This window comes from Carassius gibelio, chromosome B17 (assembly GCF_023724105.1).
Source record: "Carassius gibelio isolate Cgi1373 ecotype wild population from Czech Republic chromosome B17, carGib1.2-hapl.c, whole genome shotgun sequence".
NCBI classification, from domain to species: domain Eukaryota; kingdom Metazoa; phylum Chordata; class Actinopteri; order Cypriniformes; family Cyprinidae; genus Carassius; species Carassius gibelio.
The window spans coordinates 11,463,410-11,489,020 of NC_068412.1; the positions used below are offsets into that span (position 1 = coordinate 11,463,410).

Consider the following 25,611-nt stretch of genomic DNA (forward strand, 5'->3'; position numbering starts at 1 on the left):
ACAATATATATTAATTCCCCTTTCTACCTCAGCTCTTCAACATTATCTTAACTAAAACTTGTGAATGTTGGGAATGCTTTTGATGTGTAATAGTGAGGCATGTGTTAAGAGTCGTGCTGTCACTGACCCTGATGTTTCCCATCGAGTTATCAGAGAGGAGCGTTGCAGAGCCGCTCTTATCTTTGTGTTTACATGTACTTGCTCACTCTCAGGCCTGTCTCTTGCAGGGCGTGTGAAATGAACAATTTCAGAGAGACCACCAGTGAGGAAACCACCATTAACTCACTTGGACCCATATACAGGCCGAGTCTGCTGCATATAGTGGGCTTTGAAATTCAACACAAGGTAAGTCCATTTCATAGCAATACTGTTTCCGGCAGGTGGCACAGAAAACAACGAGACAACTCATATGTCACCTTTAAAGTCTGTGGTTATAGGAGACATCACAGTGTGATTGTTTACTTTCTAGTATCGACTTTGAAATGAAAGTGGACGGTGGGATCGTTTTGGAGAAAGATGGATACACCCTACTGTGTGCTTTTGTGTATTTGCTTTGCAAATGGTGTTGACTATGATTGCTTGTGCTTGTACGTCACAAGGCCAGTTGACTATGGTGACGTTTCTGTCACTGAATCCCCTAATATGGTTTTTGTTGCATTATATGAACACTGAAGTCTTAGCGGATCTACATAATAACAGCTGCTACTATGCTTTCCGTTCAACGTGGCATTGAAATATGTTGGTATTTGATTGTAGATGAACTTATAAATATTGTGGTGTGTTTCCAGTATGGGTGGAGAAAAGCTGGTGGCTTGCATGTTGGTCACTGTGTTAAGTCTGACACTAATGAGGTCAGTTTATGGTCAGCACATGCCAGAAGAAGCGTGCTCAGTCCAGATCCTCGTCCCTGGACTCAAAGGTACTGCAAACAAACTTCACCACATTATGTCATACACACTAATGTTATGCTCACTCACTTTAATGTGTGTTTATGTGATAAAAAAATACAGTAAAACTATAATATCCCCTGCAAATGCAAATTTTACTAAGAGATCCTTGCCAAAATGTGTATCTTTACCCACAGAATGGAATTTCCCCCGACAGGACCACCAATAAAAGCCATTGAGTTACTTTTGGGCTAGTTTTGAGTAGCAATTGTGTTTTTTTTTTTTTTTTTTTTTTAAATCTGGCAACCCTGCCATGATACCTTTTTTTTATATATATATATATATATATATATTAGAGAGCTCAATAGAAGACCATTTATTTGAAATAGATTTTTGTAACATTATAAATTCACTTACAGTCATTTTTGATACATTTCATGCATCCTTGCTAAACAGAATAAAAAAATTCTTACTGACCACCTTTGAATGGTAGCCTGTACTGAGGGTATATATTGTAATTTGACATATAAAGCTTTGTTTAAATGTAAAAATACAACAGAAAATCCTTTAAACAGAAAATATCCACAATATACTCATACTGCAGTAAAAGTAAATACATGTTATTCTGAAAAGCATTGTCTGTGCAAGTCTATGACTGTGTATTCATATAGGTGAACCAGGAGAGAAAGGAGAGAAAGGAGCACCTGGAAGACCTGGGAAAGTAGGGCCACCTGGAGAGCCAGGTAACACGAAACCCTTTTTTGAGTGCTTATTCCAATTCCAACAATGCTTTTTAATTACTATCCACTTACATGGTGAAACATGACTCTTTTTTACGAACCTGTAAAGGTGTTTTAGGTGTTAAAAGAATTACGAAACTTTCAATCCAAGTGACCACACAGGGAGCTGCCAAATGTGTACATTTAAAAGTTCCCCTAAAACTCCCCTTATCTTGCATTTAGAAAGCTGAGTTCATCTGAGCCAGTGTTGACCAATCATTGTGTTTATAAATGCCTCACCATACTGATAAACAACTAAATTAAACTCCTTCTGGGAATTACTGCATTATTTGGTTTATATCCATGCTTATTACATATTAAGCTTATACGTTATTTTACAGGTCCCCTCGGAGACAAAGGCCAAAAAGGTAGCACTGGACATCACGGGAAGATGGGTCCCGCTGGACTCAAAGGTAAGCTTGAGAAAGAAATTGTAGTTCTGAAAGTAATCAGGCTTGTTTTGTCTAACGGTTTAATAATGCAATAGACTTCTTTTTTTCTAGGTATAAAAGGTGATATGGGAGATCCAGGACCCAAGGGCCCAAATGGAGAGCCAGGTATAGGCCTATCCGAAATAGAATTCAGTCCATATCAGTTGATAATTGGTTTGAACTCATTAGGAACCAGTTTAATGCTTGGACTGCTCATGTGAATGGTCTCGTATTTAATTTATCTCCTCAGGCGTCCCCTGTGAGTGCGCACCCTTACGGAAAATGATTGGTGAAATGGATATTCAAGTGGCGCAATTAACCAATGAGCTGAAGTTCATTAAAAATGGTATGTCCAAAAGAAAAAGGATGAATCAGTCTGCCAATGTTTATGAGATTACAATAATGTGATGTTGTCAAGTTGATTCACACAGTTGTTCATTTTGATATGCAGGGTGATTGCACACAGACAAAAGTATTTACCCATAAGCCAGAAGCTCTTTTGTTTGACTGTCAGAATGCACTTGTGTGAACGCTGGCTGCTGCCGTGTGATTATAGAAATTCAGATCCTCATTTTTCAGCCCTGCCCTCCCCCGCAGCTGTCGCCGGCATCAAAGAGACAGACAGCAAGGTCTATCTGCTGGTGAAGGAGGAAAAACGCTACAGGGACGCGGAGGTGTTTTGTCAGGGGCGAGGTGGACACCTGGCTATGCCTAAAGACGCGGCGGCTAACAGAGCCATCGCTGGCTACGTCACTGAAGCTGGCCTCAGTAGAGTGTATATCGGCATTAATGACCTGGAGCGAGAAGGCCACTTTGTGTATGTGGAGCGCTCACCCATGACTACTTTCAGCAAGTGGAGGGAGGGCGAGCCAAACAACGCTTACGATGACGAGGATTGCGTTGAGATGGTGTCTTCAGGCGAGTGGATTGATGTGGCTTGCCATCTCACTATGTACTTTGTGTGTGAGTTTGACAAGGACAAAATATGAGCCTCACTGCCAATCTATAGGTGGAAAAGTCATTTAAGACATGTTTAAAATACTCCGGCATTGAAGAAGGCTGAAATCTCAATAACAAGGTGACGCACTTCTACATTTTGTCATCTTTGGCAACGGTGACAGCAGTGAGACATGCTAGGGGTCATGTAAAACTGTTTAAAACAACATTTAATATTATTATTATACACTGCAGTTCAAACTTTTACATATCAGTCTTCTAGAGGTTAATTTTTTTTTTAATGGTCAAACATTTTATTCTCCCCCGAAAAATGATTGAAATAGCTGTTCTAGTTTATCAGTAGTACGTCATCATCCCATTTAGTGAATACATTATTAGCAGAATGGAACAGAGTCAAGCTCACATAAGGATCAGTAGATGGTATTTATTGTATACTATCCATCATATTAAATCATTTAATAACCTTAGCATGTTTTGAGGTTATAAATGTGATATGAACTGTCCTATGAAATGATTTTTGTCATCCCATCCCATAGCAGTTGCCCCCATATTGCTAATATCAGACATAATACAGTTATTTGGTTTAATGAGAATGTACTTTTTTTTTGTTCCTACTAACTGCTCCTATTAATTCTGTGTAATGGTAGTAAATATGGTAAATTATTTCTAAAGCATGATAGATATTCGAAGGATTCATTATACTACAGTACATGTACTTTATGTGATCTTAGTATTTTAAGTAATTAATCAATAAATATTTGTATATCTTGATCAACAGGCTTTGTCTGAAGTCATTCATCGTCCGTTTATAGTATTTCTTTTTCTGAAGCATTAATAAAATTCCATCACTCTTGCAAGGTTTCTCAGTGAGTAGGCCTATGTTAAAGTAGTGACCTGTCGCTCTCTGGTGGTCATGTGTGGCTCTACACACTGATGATTTTCGCTTACTGTATTGGCTGACGAGGTCAAGCCGTCCTGGAATTAACTAAGCATGAAAATATTACAGCAGGCAGGAAATCTGATTAATTTGGGGCAAGGTGGCAATCTGTGCACCTCCGTTGCATGTATAACAGTATTTTTCTGAATCTGATAGATCTTTAAAAATGGAGGATACTTGAATTTCATAATGGGTCTTTAGAATGAACTTTACAAACATAATCAAGCGACCTGCTTGTGTAAACTGATCTGTTATTCTACACTGGCCTTACACCAAACAGACAATGGCATAAGAAACTATATACTCAAACAATAAATCTGCTATTCATCAGTAATAGACTAGTGGCACTGGCAAATTGTCTTTATTAAAGTATCTTGACATTTTCATTAGACCTTTTAGTGAATGAATATATATATATATATATATATATATATATATATATATATATATGTGTGTGTATATGTATATATATATATATATATATATATATACATATATATATATATATATATATGTATGTATGTATGTATGTATATATATATATATATATATATATATATATATATATATATATATATATATATATATATATACATTATTGATTTTATATAAATATTTTCATATATATATATTAATACATTTTATTTTTATAAATGTTATTTAATAAAAAACAAAACAAATAAATAAATAGGCCTACAAAATGTGTCACTCTGTGCTGTAAAACCTGTGGTGAGTTTACACAAAGTCCTTTAAAACCTTTAAAACTGTCTCTGGTTTACAAGAAACCTGCATTACCTTTGATTTCTACCTTATTTCATCATAGAAAAGAGTTTTGTTAATATGAATTAATATATTTTGGTTGATTCGGTGATGTTACATTTCATTTGTCATGAATATGTAATTTATGATGTTACCATTTTTAGGTTGCTATCTTTTAATGTTTCATTAAATTATACATAATGATTCAGCTTTATTAATAATAATAATAGCAATAATAATAATAATAATAATAATAATAATAATAACAATAATTTGAATGAATATAATTTACCCTATAACTTTCTTGTCCATATGCAGGACAAGAAATAGGCCTAAATAAACTAAAAAAAGGGGTAAATAAGACAAAATTCTTATTTACCTCTTTTTTAGTTTATGTAGGCCTATTTATTTTTTCCCTTCATTCACATGCATTTGTCCCATTATTTCAAGTCAAATTCCGAGTCTTGCTTTTCAAGTCACTTTTGCTAATACTAGAAAGTTTCTGGAAAAGTTCAGGAAAAGGTTAAAGTTCATGGGAAGAAGATGGCGTTCAAAGGTGCATGATTTCCTCTTGCAAAGTATTGAAAAAAAAGAAGCTTTAGTAAGTGTAGGCTGTAGTTTTATGCCGCCTTCAAGTAAGTACTACAGTACGAGTTTGAAGGCAGCATTAACAAATAAAAATAATAGTAATAAAAAACGTCCATTGCAAAGACTATTAACCTCTAAAACAAAAATGGACAAATCACGTTGACACCTGTTGATGTATTTGATATTTTTGAAAAGCTGACCTACAAAACACTGTCTCCGAGACAGGAGTAAACAATACACTGATTAAAATTTAATCTATTGTTTGACGGTTGACTAAAATAAGCCGACCGCGGCAACTAAATCTCCAGTTACCTCAGAGCACGGACTAAATTAGAACAAAACTCTTTTATTATTATTTATTTTTTAAAATGTATGTATTTGTTTTACCCAAGCTATTAAAATAAAAATAAATCGATACAACCGATTTTGTTTGCTCAAATAGTTTTGTAGCACTCTTGCCATTTCTTAGCGTTTCACTCCGTTACTGTGGAAACTCGACCAAACAACATCTGGCTGCCTCCAGTAACGCGGAAGACAACGATTCAAACATTTTGGTTGCGGTTACTAAAATTGTGTTTTATTTATATATTTAATTAGGTGTTGTCAGCACCTCCCCGTGGATTACCGAAGAGTTATTTTAGTTCATGATGTATGCGCATCCTCCGCCGCCCAAAACGGTCATTGTGTTCAGGAACGGAGATGCTTTTTACCCCGGCCGAAAGTTTGTTATCAATCAACGCCAGTCATACACTTTTGAAAGCTTTCTGAACACTGTCACTCGAGGCATCACAGCTCACTTTGGGGCAGTGCGAAATATTTACACCCCTAACAAGGGTCACAGGGTGGCGAATCTGGAGAAGCTGGTGCATGGAGAGATATATGTGGCAGCCGGAGCAGAGAGACTCAAACAGATGGAGTAAGTTAAGTTTATTCATCCACATTATGGTAACGGTGCAGTTTACGTTATTTACAAGAGAGTAGCTACACTGCTGTTGTATTATGTTGATTTTTAGAAAACTATTGATTATGAATTAAATTAATGTAAAACATTAGCAGCCTAATACAGGGTAGAATAGCCTAATAGGCTTACATTAATGTGTTCAGAAATACATTTTAACTGAATTATTATTATTATTATTATTATTATTATTATTATTATTACTATTATTATTATTTATATACATTTTACATTGCAATGCAAAACCATCAAAATAATATGCTTATGTTATATTATATTGACTTTATACTTTCTTTCTTCTTTTTTCTTTGATAGCTATCGTCACATAACAACACAGAAACCTCCAAAAAAGAAAAGTGAACCGGTAAGAGTCACAGTTACTACATCATTTTTGATAGAATGATAAAAGAGCATAAAACCTTTACTCATTCAAGACATGAAAAAATAAATAAATAAATGGAGGCAACTTTATTCTGTATGTGTGGATTTGTGAGAATGTTTTGTACATGAGTAAGGTCAAGAGGAAAAAGTGTCCATGGTAAATCATAGCATGTTTTCAGTATGATTATCACTGATGTTCTTCATCCTACATTTTTCTGTTATTGACTGATACATCTCTCCAGCAGAATATCCGTGTAGGGTTTACTCAGACTGTAGCGGATGACTGATTTTATTCCCCTTGTTGTGAAAGAACATGAAGTGCACATGTGTATTGATTTCACTATAAAATCTCCATTTGAGTCAGCTGTTTCTCTTCATTTCAAACTATCAGGTAGTCTATGTGTAGGACAGTCTCTGTATACTAGGGGTGTTTTCTGACTGCTCATAAAATTATTTTAGGTTATTAATCAGCATTCAATGCAAGTACTGCACGAATGCGGCTTTGTGTTACTTATTAAAGACTCCTACCTCTAATTTCTGTCATTGTTTTTAGTGTATACAGTAAAATAATAGCAAATTAAAAAACTTCCTTCCTTCCTTTACTCACAAGAACTCTATTAGCCTGTATATTAGTTTAGTTATCACCAATGAAGACTTGATGTAGACCATTAAATCTTTTTGCTGCCTCAGAAGCCTGTCTCAAATCAGTTTTGTCTTTGTGAAAAAATGCTGTTTACAAATTCAATTCCTCATAGGGCAACATGGCAATATGTCACTTTCAGATGCAGCCATATTGTTATTTTCACTCGTATACCTAGTTGTTTCAAATGCAGAGACCATTTATATCATGTATTAAAATATGAACAATAAAAAAACATCTGGTTAAAGCCCTGCTCTGGAGTCAGTTCCTCTCCTGCTCACACACCTGTCTATAATTTTCACGCACACCCCAATGATCTGCTTCAGGTGTTTTTCGTTAAAGTTGGAGCTAAACTCTGCAGGATTGTGAACTATTCAGCAGTAGCACAATATAAGCACAACTTTACCAGAATACTATACTATTTGATATCTAAAAATAGAATAAAAACAATAATACTGTGAAATATTATTGCTTCTTAAACTAATTGTTTTGTTTTGTTTTTGAATGTAATTTTCAAAGCTGCATTTTCCGGCAGCTGTTACTTTATTCTTCGGTGTCACATGATCTGTTTTGCATAGGATTCAAATAAGGAGTCAAAAGATTCCGGCTTCGTATTATTTCAAGTTTAGACTATTTTAAGTGACGTATTAAGCTAATTGTTTTTGCAACTGAGGACAGAGACCAACATGCAATGGACCATAATAGAGCCATAATCATAAAAATGGCCACTTAGAGCGACTTTGCTTGAGGTTATGGCAGTATATGTCACTGTCTGTCACCCTTTTAGCTCCTTGTTTCCATCTGAACAGCAACCAACGTAGCATTTAAGATGGCTGATTGAGGAAAACCAGATGTGTAAGTGCCCTAAATGAGCAGTGGAACAGTTATTGTCAGTGATGCTCAGCGGGGTCCTGTTCATTTTTCTCCACTGCAGATCCAACCTGTAGTTCACAGCAGAATAATTGTCCCAGCTCGATGGAAGAGAATCAGTAATGAGTCGTGCATCATCAAGTGAGCCCTGCTTTTAATGTGTCCCTATTGGAAATCTTCAATGGCAAAGCCTCAGGCTACGGCAAAGTCTAATTCTTTAAAACTGTAATACTGTCTAATGGTATAAAATCAGGCCGATGTCCTTTGCTTTATTTAATTGTTTATTTCTAATGGCATCTAATATCCTCATGTTGTTAATTATCAGTGTATATTGGCTTTGTTTCTGATAACAAAACATATTTGTAAGCATACATGTGTGGAGTGAGGTCCTAAGTGCTAAATTTGATTATATCTTGTAGTATCTTTACCAATGGAGATATCTTGGTTCCTCCAGCACGGGTGCTGATTCCCAAACACACGCTTGGTAGCTGGGAAAACGTGTTGGCCATGGTGACCGAGAGAGTTCACCTTCGCACTGGAGCTGTGCACAGGTATGAGCTATATCTATACAAAGGAACATATGTAAAATGTACATATAGTTAATGCTGAGTGATCTCATTATCTTTCAGATTGTGCATGCTGAATGGGAGGCCTGTACGTGGATCGTATGATCTGCAGAACAACCACTATTATGTTGCTGTAGGGAGAGAGAGGTTCCGGTCTTTGCCATATCATCTGGCCCCAAGCCAGGGAGTAATCCACGATATTGCCGATGTGTGAGAAAGATTATAAGACATGATAATTGCAAATACAGTAATTAACAGATGTATAATGCCCTTTTGTTGAACTTTCTTATACTCTAGTTTAATTGCCATTATTAACTAAATTTTTTTGCCATTCAAAACCTGTATGATTTCTTTCTTCCATGGAGAACAAAAGAAATGTGAAAAAGTTGCATTACTGTTAAAAAGTTTAAATATTTTTTGAAAGAAGTCACAAATACAATAAAACAGTAATACTATAACTTATTATTAAAATTATTTGAAAGTATTTTAAATGTAGTGTAATATATTTTAAAATGTCATTTATTCTTGTTATGCCAAAGCTGAATTTTCAGTGGCCATTACTCCAGTCTTTAGTGTCACATGATCCTTCAGAAATTATTCTAATAATCTGGTTTGCTGCTTAAAAAAAAAAATATATATATATACATACATACACTGGCCCTTAACTGAATGATTGGTATGGTATATTAAATATAAAATAATGAGACAATACAATAAGCTAAATTTATATTGTTTGTTTTTATTTATAGAATGAATAATACATTGCCAGAACTGTCATAAGAAAAAAAGATTTTTGGTTTCGAAACATGTCCTTCACAGAATAAAGAAAGCAGTCAGGTTTGGAACAAGCAGAGTACATGATAACAGATTTTTATTTTTAATTATTAAATTATTTCTTTGTCTTCCTCTTTTTCTTAGGGTCAACAATGGCATTCATCCAGTTCTAAAAAAAGATAAAGAAGACCGAACTTTGGTAAGGATAATGAAAAAAATTCTTTAATAAACTATTTAACAGATAAAATGGTGATTACATTAAGTAAATATTTAATGGAAATGCTGGTATTGATTTTGCATGGTCAAAGACTAATAGGCTAATTATTCAGAAGGCAGGCATGAACACAAGCAAATGAGCCTGTTTTTGCGCTGTGGAATGCAATATTACTCTTATTTGCTCTGTTCTTGAACTGTAATATGGAGATTAAACTGCGCAGAGCTAATGTCATGAATTAGTTTACAAGACACCGATCTTGATCAGCACCCTTCCCTTTCCCCTCGGACCGAAACCAGTTAGCGAGAAAAAACTTCAATTTGGCCCAGATATAAATTTGCTACTGTTTATTAGTGTTGAAGATCAGATAGTTGAGAAAAATGTTACTGTCACAGGATCTCAATGTCTCCAATCAGGCTGATATGTGGCAGTGTGAGTTGGGAGTGGGTACATTCCCCTCATCAATCAATGTCTGGAGGAGGTATTGAGTTCTTCTCACCTCTCCTTTTTCAAACTGTCCCAGCACTCATAGTTTGTGTTACTTGATCAAGTGAGAGCCGAACTCCCTCACCGGGGGAAGGCGCTGAAACCCTCCCCTGTACCCACGGAATGAGGATAAATTGTTTTGTGATAGTGCGCGTGTTCACTTAATGCTTTGGGATGGTCCAGACTAAAACAAGAGCTAGACCTGGCAAATAAGTGATGGAGAAAAAAAAACACACACACTTAGTGGACTGGGACCCGGAGCTCTCCAAAGTAAAGTTTGAGACATTTGGTTATTGTGAATAAGAAAAATTATGGTAAACCATTTGCCTGTTGATGTTAGAAGGGAAAGCTCCTGTGGTTGTTCCATGTCTGTTGTTCTCTTATTGATTTCTCATGCTTCATCAGCTTCATTGAGTCGAGGAAATAATTTGAAGAAAGTGGCCAATTATCTTTGATACAATGAAGATGGAATAGCAATCAAAGTCTCATCAAAGTGTCATTAAATTCCAAGGTGCCGTTCCATAATCTGTTTACATTTACCTCTAATCTGTGTTTGTTGAGAGGAGAACAAACACTTTTAAACAATCACGTATTTGTTTTCCCTGCAGAGAATCTGTAGTAGTAATTCAACGCTTTACAATACCAGAAAAATGTTTTGACAAATGTTGTTATATTTGTTTCTCACAATCTTGCTTGAGATTCTTGATTTAGATCAGAAGGATTATGTTAATGTTTATATTATAAATTTGAACTTCTTTACAAACTAATATTTAATAAACATTTATACACATTACATATATATATATACAATTATTATTATATATGTATGAGTGTGTGTGTGTGTATTTGTTTATGCTTCACCAAAAGTCCCCACAAGGATAGTAAAACCTAATATTTTTGACATTGTAAGGACCGGCCTGTGAAAATTAGTAAATTACCTGAAAGTGTAACAATGCAATCAGGTTTTCTGTAAGGGGTAGGTTTAGGTTAAAGGATAAAAGATATTATTTGGTTAGTATAAAAGTAATAGAAGTCTATGGAAAGTCCCTACAATTTACAGAAACAAAAGTGTGTGTGTGTGTGTGTGTGTGTGTGTGTGTGCATAAAATTTAATTAATACATTAATACATAATATATTTCACATACAGTACATTTACTATTATTATTAATTATGTTAAGTATCATTCATATAAAAAAATATTAAATTACAGATTATTTAATATAATTGTGATTTAATGAATTTAATTACACTTCTGTTCATAAATTTGGAGTATTTTTTTTTTAAAGAAATTAATATTTTTATTCTGCAAGAATTAAATGAAAAAAAAAAATTGGCATTGATACTTCTAAATCTTAAAAAAAAAAAAGTTTTCTATTTCAGTTAAATGTTTTTATTTTTGGAACATTCTATTCATTGAAGAGTTCGGGGGAAAAAAAGTGTTCAGTTTGATAATCACAAGAACTTAAGCACCAAATCAGAATGAATGATTTCTGACAGGAACATGTGAAAGGACATGATTAATTCAAAATTAATAAATTGCTTGTATTCATTTGTACTAAAAAATTAAATGAAGCATAAAAAGGTATTTGTAAAAAAAACAAGTACATAGCATGTTATGTGTGTTTTCTTTTAATCCATCGCAGGATTTTTCCATCTCAAACCGTTATTTCTTTAGTTCTGGTATTCATCACATGAGGGAGACAAAGATTCAGCTATGGCCTGCACCAAGCTCCTCTTCCAAAACACCTTCTTTTTCTCTGGCTCACTGGTTACATTATCCAATGATGTCATTTCATTGTAAACATTTCGATAAAGAAATTGAATTACAGAATTGTTCTCATCTTCCCCTAGAAATCAATACAGTATACTTAAACCTATATTTTTATTGTCATGTAAACTGCTTGGACAGGCCAGTGTATTATTAGAAATCTCTCTCTCTCTCTCTCTCTTTTTTTTCATGTGACAGAGCTGGCACTGTACTGGCAGATGAAAGCAGTAGCACAGCATTAGGTGTTTATTCTCCTACTGGCCTAACAGATGTTGAGCGAGGTGTCAGCAAAGTTGACACGGGTGGAAAAGTGCAGCAGGGACAGAGACGATCACACCCTTTTGTACTAGAGGCCACACATCCATGACTGTGACATGCAGAGGCAGTAAAGCTGTTCAGACCCTCTCCGTTGCACTGTAGGGTGTACCTGTCCCCTCATAACTCCCATGACTTGCTCATGTCAGACCTGCTGCAGTGGCTTCCTGTTTTGGAAAAGCATTGGTTTCTCTAGGGGATTGGTGAAGACACCCATCCAGCTGCTCTCTGTCAGGCCTGTCCTGTAAAGGCAGGAGGAGTGGTTCGCTAATACAGCGGGGGGTCTTCCATGCCTGTTTTTAGAATCATTATCACGTTGCACTGGATTGAAGTTACCATCCCCCAGCTTTCGACGTTCTTCCATGCTTGAGTTAGTGTAAAGGACACTACAACCCTTTCTTAGGTCCAGTGTAGATCTGGTGTTGAGATAGGGGATTCCATCAGAAGTGGTCAGATAAGACACATTGATTTTATTGCAACTATCATGCAAAAAGCATTGTACTTTATTAACACCTGTATTTGGTGTTGTATTTGGTCCTGAAATGATACACCAAAACTGATGTTAATAAAAGGAGTAATAATGGACCTTAAATTAGTGATTATTGGAAAATGTCTTAATTGGCTCCTAAAAACCTCTTTTTTTATGTTTTTTACTTTTTTTATAGAAGAATTTAATAAACTGAACTCAGACTTTCCACCTCCAAATGCCTTGGTTAAATGAGAACTTGTTTCACTTAGCCAGACTTAACTGTCAACATAAAGTCTGGTCCAAATTGTAGCTTGCTATCAGTAATAGTTGAACAGTGCACATTAATGACCCCTCAAGTTGTATTTACGACTGGGAAACTCAGACAATTTTGGACAAGCGCAAACCATTTTAGACCCTGTTTACATTTGTGTTTATAGTCGTCCACATGTGATCATCTTGATGAAACACATCTTAATACCAAAAATGTAAGCCCGGTATTTGATACCTGAGTTTCTGATTTCAACAGGCCGTAAATTTTAGACATGGTGGAAGAGAGAACTATTGCTGTAGTGACTGTTACGTTTTATTACAGTTACATACCGTTACAACAGATACAGTTGTAACAGTTACAGTTACAGTCTTGCTGTTGCAGTCATTTATATATGTGTATAACTATTTGATGCATATTGTATGTATTTTCCATTGTGCAAACAGCATTTATTTGACCGAAATTCCTAGATGCCGTGTGCATTCCTAGTGCAGTGAATGTATACACTAGTGTGGTTAATGTTTATATGGTTGTCAAAAAATGCCACATAAATTTTGATTAAATATCCATTTGATGTTCACTTTCCATTTTGGCTTTAATACGATTTCCCCTAGAAATAGTCAAGAATGTACCTGGTATCCTCCATAATTCGTATTTTTTCTGCCAAGGTACGTGAACCCGATAAACTTATAATTACAAAATGTAGGAACTTTTAGCACAAGGCGTTCTGGTCAAGATGCCTAATTCGATGGGAAGAGAATCCTCATAATGACATAAAAAGTGACCATCCGGAGTTTTTGTTTTTACATGCTGTTTAGGAGTGGTTTTGTTTGAAATAGATACATAGATAACACAATAATTAAAGGGTGTAGAAAAGCCAAATGTTTTCAGTGATTGGGTGGCATTATCCTGGCATCACATCCAGCCAAATCCAGTGATTAGTTCTAACTGATTGTATTAACCAAGCACCTTCTGAATGTGCATCTGTTTACAGGCGGACCTGTGAATCACAACAGCCTATAGTCAAATTGAACAACCACCCAGTCAGATTGGAAATTTTCAAGAAGTGTTGCCAGTTCTGTGCAGCATGAGTCAAATAATCAGTGGATGGACTGCGAATGGTCCACCGGGAGGCTGTCTGCAACTTGGACTGAATTAAAAGCGATCTTGAACTACTCAGACACTCACTTACTCTCATTAATATTGTAATACATTAACATCTTCTTCTTGAGTTTATGCCTTTTAGTTTTTATATTGTGAATTTGGCACGTTCATCCTGAAAGTGTCATTTATGAACTTGAATTCTGAATGAATTCAAACTATATGAATCGGATATTCCTGCAGAACTTTTGGCCATTCTGTTGTTTTATTACTCCGTTGCCCACCAAAGTCTGTTCAAATTCAAAGACATGTCAGGCAGAGTTTGCTTTAAAAAAGCAAGTGAGTAGAACAAATATCCAGCTATTCCCCAGGCCCCATGTTAGTGGGCTTGCAAACACCATTGCCCGAAGTGTGTACCAGTGGAAGACGGAGATCAGTGAAGTACCCCCATGCTGCCTCTCTATGGAGCCAACTAACAGTGGCAAGAGCTGGAGAAAAATGTATTAAGCCTTCTCTTTCCCTCACTGTGCCAGAAATGGCTCACCTTGCTCCCAATGGTAAATCCGGTATGCACTGACTGCTGGAAGAAAATTACCTTTTGTGGGAGTATTAATTCAGACATGCATCCTGCTGTCAAAGCATCACTCTAAACTCCTCTTCCCACTGCTCTGTCTCTCTCTGTGTCTCCAGTGCCCCAGTCTTCTCTTTTCATCATCAATAACTGTCTGCAGTCTGCTGAAGAATAAGTTATTCCCTCCAAGTCTCTTTTTTAAAGCTTGTTTGGATCCTCATTGTTTGATCTGGCTTGATAAATAAGACTATTGCAGTTAGAAATTCATGGCTGCCCTGTTTCATCAATAAATGATTAGTTTGCTGTGCTCTCTGGTGATTGATAGGTTGTGCATGGGATGTATTGGAACCAGATGAATTCAATACCGTGCCGGTCGCTGGGGAGCCACAAAGCATATCAGCTCATGAAAAATTGAGGTCAATGGAAAATGTGAAAAAGAGAGTAAAAGAGGAAGAACGAGCTGTGCTTGAAACACAGTTGTTTCTTGTTATCAAAGGATTGTAGACACACTTTAAGCATCAGATCGAATCAAAGCCATGTATGGTCTTTATTTGAAGATTGCTTTTTGTACCCTCATAGTTTGCAAAACCAGGAGTGGACAGCACCGGCTCCGTTTTTTACGCCAAACAGCCCAGGCAGGGATGGAAAATCCCAGATCTCTTTGCTACGGCGGGTGAGTGTGGCAAGATGTGATACGATTTTCCTTCTGTCTCCCTAGAGCTCTGTTTCCCGCCTCTTCCTTCGCCATATACAGGCGTTTTACATAATTGCTGATAGGCACTGTGGCTGTTGTTTTAGTAGTAGCCTTATTTTCTGGCTCTCTGCACTCAGTCTTTCTCTTATACCATCTCTGCTGTGTGATTGTGAAGCATTTATGATTAAGGGAGTGAAAGAGAGTGGCAAAAAAAGAGGGATCTTGTACTCTTGCATGTGTGCGGTGCAATACAGTGAGCGAGGGTGTGTGTGCACCACAAATTGCTTTGAATTGACAGGCTGTTCTCTAAAGCCCACCTACATTAGGGAAATACGCTTTCATTCTTGGATAGAATGCCGTCCTGTGAGAGGAATATTAAAGCTCAGCATGGATTCAAATGCTGCAGAGGGCTTTAAATCATAGATAAATTCAATCAGGACATTTTGTTTAAAATGTATGCAAGTGTCTTGTTAGCTATGCCAGGGAAAACAAAATGTTTCCATTTTTTTCTGATAAGTAAACAAAATGTTCATAAGTTATTCATGAGAAATTTCTCTCTCTCATTCTCTCAGATTTTTCTTTATTGGTTCTCTATATTAGTTTCTGTTCTTTCGCTTTCATTCACCAAGTTCCTCTCACTCTGTTGCGTATAAAGACTTACATCATAACTACCGTTTTCGATACCATTATTGCGTAATATTTTATACATGGTCGTTACTCACCAGTGTTTTTAAGGTGGCATGCAAATTCATATTCTAACTGTTTAATATAATATAATATAATATAATATAATATAATATATACAACTGCTTTTTCTTGTCCTCGAATCTGATTGGCTGAGAGGAGAGTGATATTCTAATGATATCGGAACTCCAACTGTTTCACCCTTTGTATCTCTTCGCTTACGGTATTTCTCACAGCGAGTGTCATGGCGGATTCCCAAATTTTCTAATAATAATCTAATAATACATTCATTTTATAAATAATGCTGTTTTTTTCACGAAGTACAAGAAATACAAAGTACTTTTTTTAGTCTTCAAATATGCAGTTAGTAAATAAAGATAATGTCCATTTGAAAAATTTGCTTTGACTTTTTTTTAAGGAGATATTAGCTCCAGGGCTCACTTCCAGATTAAAGGATAGTGCGACAAAGATAACGCTTTCCTCAGTGGATTTGTTTAATTGTGAATATGAGATTGAGCTGAAGAAAGAATGCTGTATCAGATGCAGGTAATCACACTCTCTCAGTACATCTCTCTCATAATACTCTACATAATAAAGAGCGCTTTTAATACAGGCATACAAGGAGCTTTCGATGAAAGAACTTGACATTCTTTTGTTACTAGTGATGTTTTCGAATTAGTAACAGAGGCTTGGGCTCAGCTATAAATTTGAGATTTGAATCCATGGTGGAAGGAAGTGGTTCTGCACAAAAGAGGGTTTTCAAAGACACTTCATTGTTGTTTCTTATGTATTTACACACTTGTGCTGTCGAAAAGTTGTATATAAATGCAGTATCGCACTCATAGCCATGCAATATGGCTGTATATCGGTACACTGTGATTACCTATGGCACTCGACCCAAATCACAGCTGTGCCTACAGTTTACACAGCCATATTGCACTGCTACTCGTGTGATTGCTCATACATTATAATATCATATTTTGGGGTCAGCCATTTTTTTTAAAGAAATTATTTCTTTTATTCAGTATGCGTGGATGCATGAAATTTATCAAAAGTTATAGTAAAGAAATTTATAATGTTGAAAAACATTTATGCTTTAAATATTTGTGTTTCTTTTGAACAGTCTGTTGATTAAATTAACACAGTTTTGGTGAGCATAAGGCTTGAAATGTTAGGGATGATTTTAAGACAGATTTACACCCCCAAACGACTGATTTGTGGCTTGTTGTAAATTATTTTCTGTCCAAATAATCCAGGTATTTAACTGCTCCTGTTTGAAACTCAAATGTTTGATATTTATGATTCTTGGTCGGGCTGCCTCTGATGTGACACAGCCAATGAGAGTGAGCAAGCATCACCAACCGGATGTTGTGTGCTGTTTTCAGTTCACTGTCTTGGTTTGGATAAGATTTTAAAACTGTCTTGTGTGTCCCAGGCCCTTAGAAAGATAAAACAAATATTTTGAATGATAATCTAATATATTAATATACAATAACATTTAAATGATTCATTTTATGTTATATATTTTAAATCATTTATTATTTCTTTACAAAATTTGTGCAACTTTGTATTTTTTTGTTTTTGTTCTTATTTGTTGTTTATATGTGTATATATTTTGTTGTATTCAAAATCCATTTTGCTCACAAATCTGAGGTGGCACACATGAATGAGATTAACACTTTTTGTGCACTGGATTAACCGAACAAGACTTTGACTGAGCAAGTGCCTTGTGTCTTTTACATGCCATGAGGTCATTCAGTGAGTAATTGTAGGCGCTCCGGAGCTGCCATCACTTTGCTCATAAGAGCCGAGCCAGCAGTCCTTGTGATGGAGTTGAGTTTCCCTCACTCATGCAGATCTTGCATTAGCCTTGGACGGTATGTCTGCAGCCATGCTTATAAAAGCCCCTCAATGAAGGCTCATACCTACTCTGGACACTTGATCATGTCCCATGGGACAGAAGATCCACATAATGCCACTCCTAATGGCAGAAACAGAAAAAAATAAATAAAACAAGAAACCTCCTTTTAACTACATCAGTCGCTGCGGAGGGGTAATCAAACATGCCATGACTGCGAGAGCCATTCCCATCACCTACTGGAGCAGGAATGCATTTGCTGTCAGCCTATCATTAGCCAAGATTGTCTTACCTTTGAATGTCAAAGGCACTGGTGAATGCAGTTTGCATCTCAGGATCAAGAAAGCCCATTAAATGCTCAGTGAAGTGCTGAGCTTGGACGGACTTGATTTGATGTGAGGTGAAGTGTTCTGTGTAATGCTGAAGGGTGTTTATCACTTTAACCCTCATGTCTTGTCTGCTGAAACAAGACGTTTCATCTCTAGACAGGTTTTTTTTTTGTCTGTGTTAATAGCCTATGTTTTGAGAAAAGATATTGAGCGTTTTACAGCACTTTAGCTGTAGCTTAGTAAAGATCATTTAATCTTATTAGAACGTTGAGCATCTCGCTCAAAAATGACCAAAGAGTTTCTATATTTTTCATATTTAAAACTTGACTCTTCTGTAGTTACATTGCGTACTAATACCGACAAAAATTGTGATATTACAGTCTAATAATCAAAGAACTTTGCGGCTGTTCCATAGGTGCATCAGGCGCAATAATATATGCAGTGCCTGAAAATATCTTTCAACGGTAGCGTATTTTTAGGCGCTGTGTAATATCATCAACTTAATAAAAAAACTACTTTTCATATTCCGTCAGTTTTGGTACACGATGTAACTACAGAAAATTCAAGTTTTAAGTAGGAAAAATATTGAAACTATTTGGTCATTTGGTCTAATCAGATTCAATCATCTATGCTAAGCTACAGCTAAAGTGCTGCTACCAGACCCGGATATCAGCTGAATGGATTAGAAAATGGTAAAACTCAACTTTTTTTTTACTATAGGGGAGTTGGAGAATTAGCCTATATTCAAAAATAGTGGAGTATTCCTTTAATGGTTGCTTTAGATAAAATTTTTACAATGATAGTTGCTGCAGTCCTCATTTTTTTCTTAATATGAAACTTTGGATGCTTTTGAAAACGAAGAGAATTTTCTGTACTAATGGATGCATCGAACATACGGTCAGCATGTAATTAGGATTTATTGCCCTCTCCAGAAAAAAGTGTCTTCAGAGCCACAAACAAAACGAAGGAGGCAGTAGTAGCATCTGAAGTACTGGAAGATGAAAATATGAAGGTTGATCTTCCGATTGAACAGGTGAAAACAAAAGCATTTACATTTACATTTTTGCATTTAGCAGACGCTTTTACCCTAGCGCCTTACAGTGTATTCAGGCTAACTTTTTTTTTTTTACCTAACAAGCAATATACATCATATCACATTTCAGTCATGAAGATTATTGAATACCAAAATTAGGAAAAAAACTGAATGCTTTCTTCTCCCACAGATGGAAGTAAGAGAAGTTGAGGAGGAACCAAACTCCTACAATGACTTCAAAAACCATCAAAATGCAGCTTTATCAACAAGGTCATCCCCTTCTAGAACCAATAAGGTAAAATAAACTTAACATGTGTCACTTTGTGTCTTATTTACTGTGCTTTGACCAATGTTTCTCTTAGACTGCAATGTAGTTAGTTTAATCACAATGCCTTTCAACAGATCTCAGAATATACCTCGAGTATGAAGGAGTCAAGAGACCTCCAACCCAACAGCCATGGAGAGAGCAAGGACCAGTCATTAGATCAACAAGAACCAAAAGTATGAAGCTCACAACTGCAAATGCAACTGAACATATGAAACATAAAATATATCTAATTTGTACCTTTTTTTAATATGCTAAAACTTTTGTCTGCCACAAAACAAAATGATAATATTTATTAATAATAAACAATCAGTGGGAATATCCCACATTTACCTTGCATGGAACACAGCACAAGACTGTCATATTCCCTCTCTATTCTGTTCACAAAGTAGATGAGGTCATAAGGAGAGAGGCAGTGATTCGCTTTTTTTTGGTCTGTGATCTAACCCCATAAAATTAGCCCATTTAGATACAGCAGTTATTGTGGCCAATAGTCCTTGACTCGTTATAGTGTGAATCTCATAACATTGATGAACAGACACAACAGCGCTTTGGAATATTACAATGCCATGCAATTTCACAAGTGCTTTGAAACCGGAAGATATCGAGTCTTATTTAAACAATCAATAACATGCAGCATTCCATTTAATGAAAACTATAATTTCAGACAAAGGCAATTACACCTCTGGGTATTGTTTTGGTGCTGCGACTTTCTGCCGTAGTCTGCATTTTTATAATAAAGATATTCTTATCGGAATAATTATTGACTGGGGAGCCCGGTTATTACCTTGTTAAGGACCTCATCAATAGTATAATTCATTCCTTATCACATTTAGTCCTGTAGGAGATTGCCAAATCGAGGGTGGCTATAGATCTCGGGAATGGACCATGTGTAATAGTGAGTAGTAATTCTCACCAGTCCAGCCTCAACTAATTGGCAGAATCATCATCACCGCTCAAAACCTGATTTGATTTACAAGAGCGGATGAGGGCTTCTTTTTATGACCGTTCACTGTGTCGGCACTAAAGACATGTAAGTGCTAATCTTGCAGGACTTGCTCAGAAGGACTGCGTAATGTTAACCATTAACCATGTTCCCCAGCACTCAACAATGTCCAATAAATATTCACACACTGAAGGCTTGTATTCCCATTGCACACATAGCTGCATGCAATTCTTTTCCTGTCCGGCCGTGTTTATTATCCAGCATCGTAACGCTTGCTTATGACCCTCGAACAGATCTATTTCATAAGATTCTGACAGTAACGTGTACATTATGGCCTAGATATTTTGTGATAATGAGTTATTATGAAGCTGCTGTGCATTTCATATCGAGGTGACGGTTTTAATCTGCTGTCACTGAATTGATATATTTTACAACGGCAGCCTTACTGTGTTCGCATGAGAACAAAGCATAACAAATTTGTTGTTGCAACAGAACCTGAGATAAGTAGGCAAGCAATCATAATGTTAAAATGCTGCTTTGTTGAGAAATTGCTCATATCCATAGACCCTCTGATGTTTAAAAGCATGTAATTTAAGAAGGCTTCTTAAAAGCTTGATATGTTTGAAAGCTTCTTAAAACATTTCATTCACTATATATGAGTCATACTTCAAAATAAATATGACCTCATCGTTGACGCGCCTTTGAATTATATCGCCTGCTACTGTTACTAGAGTTGCGCTTTTTATTGATGAACAGATTTAATTATATGATAGTGTTTTAGTCAGCAGCATCCTTAACAGAAATGATGCCATTTTTGATTTGCATTACGACACACTGAACCCCAGCACATAGATAAAAAAAAAGCTGAGCTGTCATAAAGACATCAAGATTGTTTGCAGTTATTGTTTACAGTAAAGTGTATGCAATGATTTAGTATTTATATAGAATTTGCTTACAGATAAATCACAAATAAATCTGCTGAAGTATGTTTTGTGACTGGGAGATGGGAAAAGAGAAAAAAAATCAGTCCTCATTATGGAATTATTTATTATATATATATATATATATATATATATATATATATATATATATATAACTTTTCTATGGATGTGAACAATTATTTTAGCATTATACTACTGTGTCATTTATTAATATTTTGAATTAGCTTACATCTAATTGAACTTTTAGTAATTTTGTTATGTGCTTTTGTCATTTATATTAGTTTTATTTGTATTATATATATTTATTTTAGTTTTTATTTATTTCAGTTTTAATATTAGTAAATTCATTTTAGCACTTTAACTCGAACTTGTGTATTTCATTTAGTTTTATTTAGTATTTCATTAAGGCAAGTTTAAGTTTTTTTCATCAAATATTAAAATTTTGTTTTGTTTATTGCAATTAGTGAAATAAAGTTTCAACCCTGGGTGTGTACTATGTATTTGTGCTTTCAAATGCTATTTAGAATGACAATTTGTTTTAGGAACAAATAACAATAAAAAACTTTCTTTTATATTTATATTATATTTATATTTAATTTATAACATATTTAATTATTCAAACTTCTATGAACTCTTATCATAATAACCATGTCTAAGGACTCATTTAGCATGTTAAGACAATTACTGTAGTACAAAGCTTACAGTAAATCCATCCTGAGAAAGAATTAGGCTATACATTGAAAGCAGAAATCATTTGTTTTGATTTGAACAATATTGACTGATTTAGCAATCAGTCACCAAAGCAGTTTTTCTTAATTAATATTGTTAGATATGCCAATGTGTCCTGGCACGTTTGATCAATTGTCTTCCTCCTCCACAGAGTTTTGTGATAAAAATCAAATAGATATTGATCACATTATTGATCTCCTTTTGCAGTGTCAATACAGTATCTGCTCATTTATCTTCTGCTTTGCTCTCTGGCTACAGTTCCCCAGCTTAGACTCACTGTTTCAAAGTGTGCTTCACACAAGGTCAACCATAATCAACCCCAGACGATAGCATGGGCTGCGAGTGGCTCTCCGAGGATTTCAAGGCCTCTGCAGTAGACCATACAATTACTGTTTATAAGCCAGTGAATAGTCATTAATTAGATGGAGATGCACAAGTTTTGTCCAATGGGCCATTGGACCACTTAAGAAAACAACTGATACGGAAGAGAAGAAATTGGGCAATAAAGTTATTTTTGTGCGAAAAAAGTGTAGCTTCATAAAATCCACTGGTAAGCAAGTGATGTTAAATTTCTCCAAATATGTTCTGATGAACAATCTACACTTAGTCTCTAAAGATATACTCATAATGCATTCATAAAATGCAAGCGAAATTGAAGAAACACAAACCACTTTAAGCATCCTAATTGAGCTGATTATCATTTATGTAGTACTCATGTGGCAGTGCATGAGTAAAAGCCATATTTCTTTCTTTTCACTTCAAGAGGCATTAGCCTGACTTTAATATATCATTTTAAGGTGTTACTTGACAGCTTCACTAAATGAGGATCGTACTGCATTGAAACATAATTAGATCAAAGGATGAGAATCTGATTTATGTTTTCAGGACACCAAGGGGGAGGAGATATCCTCAAAGAAGTATGGAATACGATCGCATACGTCTAAGTTTTTAAAGGGTAAGTTCCTAAACAACTGCTAAAACTGTTTCCAATTCTCTTAATAGCTTTATCTCTCATGAAATAACTGGAAGAGATAAAGTAATTTAGATGTTTTCATGGCAAGTTCTGCACTAGATATGGGGACCTAAACATCTGAATTTCACAGCTGTGATTTCTTGTATTTCAAATACTTTAGTTTATTTAAGTTCTTTCTTTTTGGCTCTAAAATAAATCTAGCATTGTACTCAAGAGGAAGACTTCTGAAACCTGCCTGTTTAATATCAAAATGTCTAACCCATACCAGACCTCAAAATAGATGGCAGCCCTCCAGTGTCCATTGGAAACAGGAAACTCTTCACAGATGTAAAAGTACATCCATGTTTTCTTTGGATTGTGATTGAGGCTGGGGCCTAGCGCTCATTTTGTGTAGTATTACATTATCTGCAATGTGCACCTCACCACTGTGTATCTTCTTTCATACTACAGGAATAATGAACATCAATCATGTAATATGCAGTAGTTGTGTAATGTGTGGGTGTATCATATGTTATTGTGTCACTTTCAATGTCCTATCAAACAGTTTCCACAAAATGATTTTTGAACCGTTTAACTTTCTTTATTCCCATTTTAGATAAGACACTAGGAAAAACGTATTATTATTATTATTTTTTTCATATACTAGTCAGATTTGAGATTTAGGGGTATTTGGATTTACAGTACATAACATGATGTTTCAGACTAGAGGAAAGAGAACATCCAAAATACAAGAGTGTATTTTATTAGACTCATTCTTTGCATTCAATCCACATCTTTAAAGGAGCAAGTTTTTTTCTCCTGCACTGAGCCACAAATCTCCACTTCAGTAGCGATGAAACATTTTGAATCTTGCTTTATCCAATATTCAGATTTCTGTTCTGGAAATTGATGCAGATTAGTACATATTTAATTAGATAGACTTGCATATTTAAACATAACATTTTAGAAAACTTGTAATAAAAATAAATGTTTTCCACTCTTAATATATTCAATTAACTGGAGAAGTATGGTAATATTACTGTAATATATTACAGCCCGTGGAGTGGGTTGCTATGTCAAGCTCAATCTGAACTTGTCGCTCTGAATTAATAATATTGTATTTTCTAATTCATGTCAATTTTTTTTGTTGCATTTATTCAGAAAAGAAAAAAGTAACCTTGAACTGTGGACCTAATGGCGTTTAAGTATCAGGTATGTACTTAACGAAAAGTAGTTGAGCATTTAGAAGTATATTCAGTTTGTTCTATTTAATGTGAGATAAGATGTGAATATATAATGTTATCAAAGAGTTATGTGCTGTCCTTACAAATTAGAAATCCATAATGAAGATCTGAACATGAAGAGTTATTCTGAAGCTTTCTGTTTTATTCATATATATGAAGATTTCTGGTCGATGAGGATGTTCACTGGCAAGCCACAAGCAAGACATTAAAGATTTTCAAAGCATCTCGCCATAGCTTCTAACATGGAAAAACATAATGTTCGGAAGACCTTGTATGAGGAGACAGCACTGTCTCTGTGTGATCTCAGCTGCGGTTCTGATGATGGGCTTTGTGAAGTGCACAACTGCCCGGTTACACATTAGTTTGATTGCCAGTTTGCTCTGTTCGAAGTGAGCTTTGAAGCATATCTCGAGATGAAAGCCAAACTTCTCCAGCGAGTCCATTGTAGTTGGGATTCCATATTTGCTTCAGGCACAATGAAGACCTTCAATAATCCTCCAATACTGGCATGAACATAATATATAATTTATCACACAATGCACTGCGTTCTACAGCCTAATTCAGGGGCACTATTTGTTCCCTTGTTGACAGACTCTGTGGTTCATCCATATTTTTTTCTTTGAGGTAAGCCTTTGATGCATTCTGTGCACTTTGATAGCAAGACTGCCTGTTGTGTTGAAATATTTCCCTAATGTTCGTGTGTCTTAAACTTGATAGAAGTAATATGAGAGGTCACTAAAACCCCTGCAGTTGTGGCTCTTTTATCCACCAAGACCCTCTTGGAGATGAAACAGTCTTATAAAGCAAATAAAAATGTCTTTATCTCAACGAAGCCCGCTGTGGATATATATCTTCTTACGTCTGGATTGTATTACATAATTATGCATCACTATTAATATTGCATGGGCCCTCACACTCAGTACATAGTGAGTTGCCTAATTGTGGGAATTAATAATTAAGAAGCAAAGGTCTTGAGTAGGAACCATCGTGGCGCTTTTGATCAATTATTTTACGCAATTAGTTTTTAATCGCATGAACTTTTTGTGGAGGGTGGGAGGTTATAAGTCTATGAAACCAGTATTTTAATAACGGGTTATTGCTTAAGGTTTTAATCCCTTGGATGGACTGCCACTGTGCCATGAATCAACAAATTAAA

The 25,611-nt window shown here is 35.5% G+C and overlaps 2 protein-coding genes across 4 annotated transcripts; both read left to right on the forward strand.

The window, feature by feature from the left end:
- Positions 1 to 201: 201 nt before the first annotated feature.
- On the forward strand, positions 202 to 3,829 carry LOC127975965 (collectin-11). 3 transcript variants are annotated; one of them, XM_052580030.1, is made up of 7 exons: positions 202 to 345; positions 789 to 919; positions 1,559 to 1,630; positions 2,008 to 2,079; positions 2,170 to 2,223; positions 2,348 to 2,443; positions 2,662 to 3,829. In XM_052580030.1, exons 2-7 carry the CDS (start codon positions 790 to 792, stop codon positions 3,084 to 3,086), a joined length of 849 nt encoding a protein of 282 aa, XP_052435990.1. In that variant the 5' UTR covers positions 202 to 345; position 789; the 3' UTR covers positions 3,087 to 3,829. The 3 variants fall into 3 exon arrangements, with proteins under 3 accessions (XP_052435990.1, XP_052435991.1, XP_052435992.1); XM_052580031.1 differs by having other exon boundaries at positions 2,677 to 3,829; XM_052580032.1 differs by having other exon boundaries at positions 2,695 to 3,829.
- Positions 3,830 to 5,985: 2,156 nt separating this feature from the next.
- On the forward strand, positions 5,986 to 25,206 carry LOC127976016 (doublecortin domain-containing protein 2C). Its single transcript, XM_052580109.1, has 13 exons — positions 5,986 to 6,254; positions 6,612 to 6,660; positions 8,252 to 8,328; positions 8,607 to 8,738; positions 8,817 to 8,963; positions 9,672 to 9,726; positions 15,300 to 15,393; positions 19,218 to 19,318; positions 19,509 to 19,613; positions 19,721 to 19,819; positions 23,145 to 23,214; positions 24,373 to 24,423; positions 24,615 to 25,206. The coding sequence occupies exons 1-12, from the start codon at positions 5,986 to 5,988 to the stop codon at positions 24,414 to 24,416; spliced, it is 1,242 nt and encodes a 413-aa protein (XP_052436069.1). The 3' UTR covers positions 24,417 to 24,423; positions 24,615 to 25,206.
- Positions 25,207 to 25,611: the final 405 nt, after the last annotated feature.

Bases quoted from the DNA above. Each gene is read 5' to 3' on its own strand.
- LOC127975965 (XM_052580030.1), top strand. From the start codon at position 790: ATGGGTGGAGAAAAGCTGGTGGCTTGCATGTTGGTCACTGTGTTAAGT. The intron at 2,080-2,169 runs GTAAGCTTGAGA...CTTTTTTTCTAG, and splicing joins GGGTCCCGCTGGACTCAAAG to GTATAAAAGGTGATATGGGA. The intron at 2,224-2,347 runs GTATAGGCCTAT...TTATCTCCTCAG, and splicing joins GGGCCCAAATGGAGAGCCAG to GCGTCCCCTGTGAGTGCGCA.
- LOC127976016 (XM_052580109.1), top strand. From the start codon at position 5,986: ATGTATGCGCATCCTCCGCCGCCCAAAACGGTCATTGTGTTCAGGAAC. The intron at 19,319-19,508 runs GTGAAAACAAAA...CTTCTCCCACAG, and splicing joins TTGATCTTCCGATTGAACAG to ATGGAAGTAAGAGAAGTTGA. The intron at 23,215-24,372 runs GTAAGTTCCTAA...GCATTTATTCAG, and splicing joins TACGTCTAAGTTTTTAAAGG to AAAAGAAAAAAGTAACCTTG.